We start from the raw sequence: 10,298 nt of genomic DNA on the forward strand, positions 1-10,298 counted from the left end.
TTTTGAAACCCAGTGAAAAAGCTCAGCTTTTCATGTAGCCTTTCAGACACTCAGCTCAACTCCTGAGGTAGCCTGTCAAACACTCTCTGACCTCCAGGAAGTAATGTAAACTAAGTGGCACAAGACAGTCATTAGAAGCATACTATCATTATGGTACTGAAAACAAACATAAAAGCCACAGGGCTAACTTTGTCTCCCCTTGCAGAACTCATGCTAAGGTCTTAGATTACATTAATTATTTATTAAAATATTCATCTTCTTTTAAGTTATATAGACAATTTCAATGCAAACATTCAGTAGGGCATCTTTCCCATTGCTCCCAAGATTTCGCCTCTTTCTACTGCTGTAGGCATAGATGGCTTCACTCCATTCTGTCTTCTCTGGAGCATGACAGAATTCTACAAGTAAGAATAAAAAAAGAAAATCAGCCATGTATTAAATGTCAATCATTTGCCAGCAATTTTCTACTGATTTCTCGAAAAGGCAATTCCAAAAATAACCCAAGTTCTAAAAATAAAAAAACTAATTGTAGGACTCCAGTTATTTTTGAACTACTAACAATTAAATAGGCCTAACTAATCCTATAGGAATATGCTAAAAGCAACTGTGATAGACATGCACTGCTTACACACCAAAGCACAAGAGTATAGTCTATCAATAAGACCAGCAGTTAATTTAGTAGAAGAAAAGGAAACAGTCATATGGTACAGAACATTTTGACCAGGGACAAACATCATGTATGACAGATGTCCCAAAATTCTTATCACCAAATGATGGCATAGCCGTCCTGAGGTTATAATGTTTTATGCAGGCCACAGCCTCATACAACTTTATGTTTACTGTGTCTCTTGGTACCCTTTTACCTTGGGCTAGATTTAATCTCCTATTGACTTGTTCATTATGGCCCGGTAGTGCACAAAATCCTTTTTTTCTAAAAAAAGATTTATTTATTCATGCATAAAAGAACCAGAGTACAGGCCAGATGTGCAGCAGGGGGAGAGGATTCACCAGTGACAGAGTGGGGAGCAGAAAGGCAGATAACTGAAATACACTGCTGAGGGGAGCAGTGGGTGAGACAGGAGAGGTCTGCCACGCCATGCGGGTATCTCCCCTGCCGGCGGGGGTTGAACCCACACTGCAGAGGCTGCAGACAGCTTCACAGTGCTGCACTCAACCGACTGCGCCACCAAAATCCATTGCTAGTGTTGTGTTTACACAAATAAATTGCTCTAGAGACACATTTCTCTGAACATATCCCCACTGTTAAGTGATGCATGACTGCAGTTAGATCCAGTACTCAAAGAAGCAGAAATTACATACCAAGGGTTCAAGAAAAATGAGACCATTTTAGCTACCATGGCTGGAAATGAGAGAGGGGAAGCAGAAATGGAAACCTAGTACATGTTACCACAGGACAAATGATCTATTCTGCTAGTCTCCAAGAAAACTAAAATCATAACAAAGTTACTGTTTTATAGCTGAAGATACTTTATATACCTAGGCAGACCCCCCCATATTAAGACTGCATTATACCTTGAGTAGGATGAAGCAGCCAACAAGGGCTCTCAAGGGTTCTTTAGATCAAATAGCACACAGGGTAAGTTCAAAAAGTTTCCCTACAGGCCTCATTAAGAAAAGATTATGGACACTGATTAATTTGAGGCTTCAGTTTCAAGTTTAAGAGATGAGATTTAACAAAAAGTTAACGCAGTTAGGCTTACCCAAAATTTCCGGCAGTTTTTGTACTTCAAGAAGTGCGCAGAACACCGTTCTCTGTCATAGTTATTTTCATCCATACATCTGGTAGAAGCATCTGATTCCTTAAATAGGTAAGATAAGCATCATTTGAGAGCTGGAATGGGACCTAAAAAAAACACTAACTGCTGAAGCTGCTTCCCCCGAAAGCAGACAGTTCCTCTTTTGTTCATTTTGATGAACATTTATTGAACAAAACCTGAATTAACTTTCCAACTGTCCCAGCATCTACTCTGCTCGAGGTAGGCATCTTTCTTTTTATAGTCTGAACTACTTTTCTGACTATTTGGATCACATGAACTTGAGCCAAGCACAGACTGAGATCTCTTAAAACCCAGGAAACATTTTTAAAAGACACTGAGGCAAGGTGCAATGTGCTACACTCACTGTTGCACAGCTAAAATCAAAACCCAGTCTCCAACTCAGTGCTCCTGTTTGTCTGAGTTTTTAATGTTGACTTGTACGTTTGATGTTAATGCTCGCTTCAAGATCCTGTCAATCACTAATAGCCGTCTCAATCAAGGCAACGTGAATTAACACCATTCATCTTAATGTATTTTTGGTTATCATTCACTCCATTACACAAGGAAACATACTATTATGTAAGCAATTTCAATAGATATCATTAATATCACTTCAAAACCAAAGGGAGCAAAACAGGATTATGAGTTCAAAGGAGGGTAGCTGCTATTTGGGAATTAAGTTTAAGCTATGTGAGCTGGAAGTATATTGGATAACAAACTTCAAAGTGACAGATATGATTCTGAAAGGTCATCTAAAGGAAAGATTTAACTAAAGGGTTAAGTAATTTGCTTCATAGGTCTAACAAACATATTCAAACAGACTTCATAAAACTGTTGAAAATGGGGCCTCCCCGGAGGCACAGCAGGTTGAGCATAGCGCTGTGAAGCTGTCCACAGCCTCTGCAGCGCTGGTTCCATTCCTGGCCGGCCAGGGAGATTCCCACATGGCGCCACAGACCTCTCCTGCCTCGCGCGCTGCTCCCCTCAGCAGTGCTTTCGGTCTGTCTGCCTGTTCTGCTCCCCACTCTGTCCCTGGTGAATTCTCTCACCCTCCCGTGCCTCTGGCCTGTAACCCAGCTATTGTATAAATAAAAAATAAATCTAAAAAAAAAAAAAAGGATGTTGAAAATGAATATAATATACAGAACAAGCTAAATTTCTACATCAAATATTTAATCAATGGGCATATTTGGAAAAATGCATACAGGATAAGGGAATACAATTTTCATAGCACTACTCTAATGACTGCATTATTCAAGGGTGACAAGGCCACAAGCACTATAAGTCATACCAAATAAATGCCAGTAAAAAAGCTTGTTATGACAACAAAACATTTTGTTTATATAACACCCTTGTGAAAACCTATAGGCTTTAAATAGGTAAATTTCATTATCAGTCCCTTACCTCTTAGCCAGACTGCCTCAAAGACATGAAATACTGATATCACAAAAAATTTCAGTAACAGTTTAAACATAACATACTTACAACTTTCCGTGTTTGAACTAAAGATTTTCCTCAATAGCACATGTCTGTCTAGCATTACAGTGACAACTAAATACTTGTACGTTATACAAATAACAGGAAATGAAAAGAGATGCATCTTTGTTGGCTAAATCATGGAGAGACAAAAATGCTCTAGTGAAACGACGATACGCTGATCAGGAATATTCCTTGTGCAGAAATAACTTTATTCAAAAACTACAGAAAACAGATGCCCACAAAATCAGAGGAAGCCTGTTTTCCTAACTTAACACTCATGAAAATTAAAAGCAAACCACCTACCGACAAGCAAGGATTTATGTCAGGATCTCTCAGCCTCCGTGCTACCACAGGCATCCTAAGAGTCTTCTTACTGCAAAAGCAAATGTTGGGGAAAAGAGTTACACAGTGGATGACAGAAAATAAATCAATAAATCTCATTAGTCCCATAAGTACTTGAAAAATTAATTTTGGCGTAACAGTTATCTATTGAGAAAGTTTAAGTATCCTCTGTATTTTGAAAATGAGGACTTGGATGTCTTTTTCCTTTGCCTTGCCATGGTGCCTCAGCACAAAAGCCATATTGAATGTATCTACTGTAATTTGATTATAATGTCTGGACAGATAGTTAAGCTATAAATCAGTTTGTTTATTCTTACTTCTAAAGTTTAATCAATAAATGTACTAACAAAACCTAAGAATACAGTATGCACTATAATAATTACTTCCTTATTACACATTGATCAGCATAAAAATAAGTGTGAAATAATTTAGTACAAGCCACCAACTTTAGCAAAAACATTTATTAACTAAGTAGCTGAATGCCTACTCTGGCCACAACTGGGATGGCAAACATACCAAAAAATAAAACTATTACTTAGCTGACATTTCAAGAAGTTGAAACCTTACTTCCACAGGCATCTTCTATTTAACTGATATTTTCCTGGGTTGAAGGAAGTCAGGTAATGCTACTGTGGTTCATTAATCTTTCAACTCAAGCCATACAGTTACAACCCTACTTAAGTCTTTATCGATTAAAGATGATTGGTTCCCTAAAGGGCAATAAATTACTTCAAGTCAAGTCATATAATAGGTATGTCGACTATATCTCAAGACAATCATGTTCTCTAATGGAGTTCAACTGAAACTAGCATGCCTAATTTAGTCAAAGAAATGTCATAAAGAACTAAAAGAGAAAGTTAAGCAAACAATAGTCAACTAACTATTAGCTCAGTGATTTTTTTGTTGTTGTTGGTTTCACTATATTGGTATACTAGTGATGGACCACCCACAAATATTTTTAAATGCTCTGCTCAAAATTTAAGGTGTCATTTAACTTGCATTCCCAAATCCTTCTATCAATAGCTTAATAATTTTTCACATAAAGGAGAAGCCAGCAGATAATGTAATAGGACCTAAAAAATTTATTGGGCTACCAAATAAAAACCAATACCAGTCAGTATAACCAGACAACATAAGTTTTGTATAAAATGGTTTCTACTTTCCTTGCCCAAGGGAAACTGTTAAAAGAAATAAAATACATTCAGAAGAAAACAATCAAACCCCCAAAGCTCCTGAAAAGTGAAGTATTCTCAATAAAGAGTCACCTAGGTCAGTTTCTTCTAGAAACTTTTCGGAAAGAAGTGGATGTCCAAGCTAAAAGGAGATCAAAGCTTGGCAAAAGGATACAAAAGAGTTTAGTCATTCTGGGGTCCTTTAACTTTTAGGGCCCACTAAGTGATCCTTTTATTTTATGGGTTTCACTAACCACATGCTACGGAAACATCTAGGCAAGAAGGAAATTCAAGATCCCATTCAACTATATTTAGGAGCGTCTTCCTCCCCTGAACACAACCCCTGTGCAGGTTTTATTTATTCCCAAGAGAGATGATGGTAACTCGCAGCCTTCTTTATTACATCTAACCGAAGACCTGAGAACACAGAACTCTGCTTGCTTAGCTGTTGGCATTCCTTTGACACAATCTCAACAAAACACAAAGAAAACACATGATGCGTGCCTCACATGAAAGTGTTCTATTCTGCATTTTATTATCAGTCCGGAATTCTTTAAAAATAACACTTCGGTAACATATATACCGAATCAAGTTTCCAGCAGCAGTTTATTCAGTTTTCATTTCCTTTTCCTCCGGGGTTCTAAATACAAGTCAATCTAAGTCTGGATTTCCCGAATATACCTTTGCATGAATTCCTCATGTATTCACTGGAAATGAAAAGGAAATGTCCATTTATAATGAGGAGCGAGGCTGCAGGGCAACAGAGTGTGTTCCGCTAGAGAGAGGCCTTATCTACTAACTTTCTGAAAGCACTTAAACAAATGTTAGAAGGCTATAGTCTCGGAGGAAAGCCAGAAAGAAAACCAAAGATTTTAGGGCCGCAAAAGCACAACACACTTGAGAACTAACACTACAACCGTCTCCAAAAGGCAAACTGCTTTTTAAAGAAAAAGCATTTCTTTGATTTGCCATTTAGTTGTTCACGTTCAAGTAGTCTGGAAAGGTGATGGAGGGGAAAGAACGTCACAGAACACGTCCCCGCCCGCGGGCAGGTCAGAGCCCAGGTTGGGTCGGTGACATTGACAAAAGGCAGCTGCAACTCTCGGGAAGCTGAGGCAGGACGTGCGAGAACCCCGAGCCCTTACCCCACTGCCGAGTGCAGAGGCCGGCCGGGCAGTCACCGGGGCCCGCCGGAGGAGGCGCGAGCAAGTCCAGGGCAGGGAAGGCGCCAAGGCCTCCCCGCCTTCCGCGCTGCCGCCGGGCTCCGTGCGACGGCGGGCGCAGGTGTGCACACCTAGCCCCGACCCCCGCAGTGCCGGGAGGGGCGCGGGGTGAGGAAGAGGCGCGGAACTGCGGGCAGAGGCGGGCGATGACGCTTTAAAAGCTGGACAGGAGAAGCGGGGGTGCCCGGGTCCCCACAGACCCAGTCCGTACAGACCCCTGTCACCAGGACCAAGAGCGACAGGAAAGGGCCTGCGAAGCGCCCAGGCCTTGTGGAAGCGGCTTAACGCCCCCCAAAATGAATTCGGAACCCGCGCCGGCCCGGGGGCGCCCCGTTCCCCCTTCCCTGCAGCGCCGCGAAGGGAGGGCGGGGGACCACTCACCTCGGACGGCCACTCCGCCAGCACCCAGGCCGTCTCCAGCTCCAAACACGTCAAAGGCTCACGCAGCTGGGCCTTAAGTAGCGCGCACCCCAACTTGCTGCCCCCGCTCCCCGGCGGCCCTCGGCCCAATCAGCGCGCGCCGCCGCCAGACTGACAGCCGAGCAGGGCCCGGAGCGGCGGGGGCGGGCGGGCCTCGCCCCGCCCCCAGCTGGCGGGAGGAGGGCGGAGGCGGGAGGAGTGGGCGGAGCGGCGCGCGGGGTCCCGCCCCTCCCCCGCCCCGCCGCGCCCCCCGCGCCGCGCCTTCCTCTTAACACTTCGGGTTGACGGACAGCAGCGCGGACCAATCGCCTGCCCCGCCCCCGGCGGCGGCGGCCCCTAGTGGTCGGCCCCGGGGCGGAGCGCGCGCGGGAGGTGGGCGCCGCGGCGGGTGGGGCGGGGGCGGGGCGGCGGGAGGCGGGGGCGGCGGCCGAGGCGGCCGGGGGAGGCGGCGGTGGGCGCGACGTCGGCGGCGGCGGCGGCAGCTGCAAGTTGGGCTGCAGGGGCAGCGCATACACTACAATGGCTGCTGGAAAGAGGCGTAAGGAAACAATTTCCAGGCCCGCCGCGTCCAGCCCGAAATATGAGAAAAAAATTATTAGAAATTCCGCGGGCGGTGTAAAGGCGGCGGACGGGCCGGAGGGAGGATGTTAGAGCCCCGCGGTGAGTTCTCCCGGGGTCCGGGGCGCGGGGAGGCGTTGAGCGGGAGAAATATCAGGGTTATTTAAATTATGGGACTCAGCCGAGGGGGCAGAGGAGCCGCGGCGGCGGCAGGAGGAGGAAAAGTTTGTGCTTCTCTCAGCCCCTGCTCGGGACCCCGGCGAGGAAAATAATAATAAATAATAAAATAAAATCCCGCCGCGAGGCGCGGGGACCCCCGGGGGCGCCCGTGACAGGGCGGGGGGCGCCGCGGCCGGGGCCCCGAAGGTGAGGGCGGTGGGAAAAAAAAACCCCTTTATTCAGGGTCTGGAAAGTTTGAAAAGTTTTCCTCCTCCTCCTCCTCTCTGGTGCTGTGAATATTGTGACAGCGGCAGCGGCAGCAGCGAGAGCGGAAGACATTAGAGACCCGAAAAATCAGGGAAAAATTAATATAAATTCAGTTTTGCGAGTAAACTCTCCGCATTTTCCACCAAAACATCCCGGGGGAAGGTCGCTTCCCAAGGGGCCTGGCGGAAACCCGCGGTCGGCAATATTTGGGGGGCACTTTGAGTGACTTGGGGTAACTTTGCCCCTTTTTCAAAAGAGGTTTTTCTTTTTTGGAGAAATGAATTTGTTTTTGCCTTTTCCTCAGGTGGGCGAGTCGGGGTCGGGGTGCGGGGTCTGCGGGGAGGTGGGAGCCCAGGCTGTGGGGCGGCGGGGGGGGGGGTAGGGGGAGGGGGTGCTAAATGAAAGCAGGAGATCTGCACAGAGCAGGGACAGCTTGTTGTCAGTATCATAAACAACCAAAATGGAGGGAGAACTCAGGCATATAACCAAATAAAAATTTTTAAAAAATCGCAAAAAATCCCTAAAAATCCGGGATGCTCCCCCTTTTCTTGCTAAAGGTAAAAGTGTGAACCGCCTTTCCCCTGAAGTCCATTTTGACTTTGCAGGGACCAAGGAGTTAATATTTATTTATTTTTTAAAACTTTCGAAGGGCAAAAGCCTTTTATAACTCAACCGACAATGAGAAAACGTGAAAATCCGATGCAAGAGAAGGAGGGGGAGGGAGGGGGGAGGTGGTAGTGCAGAAACTGCTAAACTTATTGGTAATGTGGACTGATCTGAGATAAGATAAACACTATATTTGCTATTTTATAACACTCTTTTCATGATCTTTGCGGGGTTTTGGGGGTGGAAAAAAAGTGATGCCATTTTCTTAATAGAGTTAATGTGTGTGATTGGAAAAATAAAGCTTTCCGACTTTAGATTGCAATTTCGTCGCATTTATACTTCAGGTTTTGTTAGTGGCTCCCTCCTTTCTTTAAACCAGACTCTGCTGTGGAGGGTGAGGGAGGTGATGTTGCACAGAGAGACCGAAGTGCAAGCCTGGAACACCTTTTGGGGAAGGGTAGGGGGTTGCTGGCTTTCTCCCTTCCTGACACGTTTGCTTCACCTGCTCATCCTCAGTAAAGAACGTTAAGCTGGGGTTTTCTGATTTTAGGTATATAAAAGGATGGTGTCTTGCATCACACCGAAGTTAATGGGAAAGTGCTGCTGATGTTGGTTCCACGTGGGATATGGGACAGAGCAGGGCATTTTAAAGAGACAGCTTCTCTTTTCTTATGATTTTCATCACCTATGTGGAATCATTGTCTGAGGACCAAAAACAGGTGCTGGGAGGGTGTGGTGATGGAAGAGCCTTATCTTTCCATTACTTACGTGCATCCACCTTTAGGAGTGATGGAGGGAAAGGAGGAGAAACAGGCTCTACAGAAGATGGATATGTGTAAATTAGTTTGTATCCAAGCTGTTCTTTTGTGTCATAAGCCCTCCCAGGAACTTTTGTGTTACATTGCTTTGCTTTGGAAGCTGATTTTGGAAGGAATTGTGGAAAAATGGAAGTAGTTTAAGGTGTGTGGTGTAATGGTATAGCATTATTGAACAGTTATGAATTCAGTGCAGTGAGATCAAAGAGTTGCGTATGCCTATAATGTGATTTTACAGCCATTTTGTAAAAGCTGTAAAATACCTAATATTCAATTTGGCTTAAGGTATATTGAGGATTGCTGATTGAAAACTGCAAACAGAGTGGTGGAGATTCTTTGACATTGTAAGCAGGAAGCACCTCTGTAAGGGGGGGGAGAGCACATACACCACTCCATGGAAAAGTTTACATGTGTGCATCTTTAAAACCTCAATCCTGTATGTGTGTTGACTCTGCACCTTTAAAATATATTTTAAAGATTTTTTTCAAGCTTGAGACCCACCAGATTGCTCCTTTAAGTTGGATTTATTTGTGTTTTTTAACAGGAAATGTTTACAGATCATAAACTACCATTGACTCTATTGGTTTAAATTTTCACAATGCCTTCAAAATTTAAAATATAGAAGTTGTTTGCTGTACTCTTTTAAGGACTAAGGTTGATCTTGGGGGGAAAATTACCAGTGTTCCATTTTCTAGAGGCATATGGAGGTTCTGAAATAAATGCTTATTTTCATGTTTTTATTATTTCCAGAAATGGGTTAAAATTAAAGCTAGATTTTTAGGCTTCTTATATAGAATTTTTTTGAGATACTGTACAAGCAGATTATTATTTTGAAGTCTATTGTATGTTAAACTTGTGTTCACAACTGGGGTCTTATCTGCACCTTTCTGCAAATACCTTCATAAACACATTACTTTAGTGTAGTGTTTGAGTACATCATCTTGTGGTTTCTGATTTTGGAAGCAATTACAACTTTCTGAGAACTCATTAAAAATTTAATCCCTTAAACCACTGTTCAAATTGATTGGAAAGTGATTAAACGATCAATGGAGAAGAGAAACTTCCCTCCTCCCCCAAATAATCTTCTGTCCAGAGGTTTCAGAATGCCATAAATACTTAGAAAACCTTTGAAGCTTTCTTACACTTTCATTGTATTTTGAGCAGAAGACAGTTAGATTGAAATAAGTAGTCAGAATTATGTTATGTGTTTCAAATCAATGAGATTTTTAGATTTTGGATATTTGTCACTTTGATACTAGGGATGGTAGCATCAATAAATTCAGTATCTATAGAAGTGAAGGAAAAGTATTTTTCCCAGTTATATTAGACTTTTGAATTCCCCAGGTTGTTTGGACACTTAAAGTCACAATTAGTTTATTAACAACTTAAATAAAAGTGCTAGTATTGTGATTTTTTTTCCTCTCTCAGAAAGAATGGTATGAAACTTTCTTCATGTTTCAATGTTCCAGAACTAGCTAC

The 10,298-nt window shown here is 43.4% G+C and overlaps 1 protein-coding gene across 1 annotated transcript; it reads right to left on the bottom strand.

The window, feature by feature from the left end:
- Positions 1-293: 293 nt before the first annotated feature.
- On the bottom strand, positions 294-3,626 carry CHCHD7 (coiled-coil-helix-coiled-coil-helix domain containing 7; the record flags this gene model as incomplete). Its single annotated transcript, XM_084229523.1, has 3 exons — positions 3,561-3,626; positions 1,722-1,820; positions 294-398 (listed from the first exon to the last, which is right to left on the bottom strand). Exons 1-3 carry the CDS (start codon positions 3,612-3,614, stop codon positions 294-296), a joined length of 258 nt encoding a protein of 85 aa, XP_084085649.1. The 5' UTR covers positions 3,615-3,626.
- Between the last annotated feature and the right edge of the window lie 6,672 nt (positions 3,627-10,298).

The sequence above is a fragment of the Talpa europaea genome, assembly GCF_964194135.1.
Source record: "Talpa europaea genome assembly, chromosome: 3".
In the NCBI taxonomy this organism is placed as follows: Eukaryota; Metazoa; Chordata; class Mammalia; order Eulipotyphla; family Talpidae; genus Talpa; species Talpa europaea.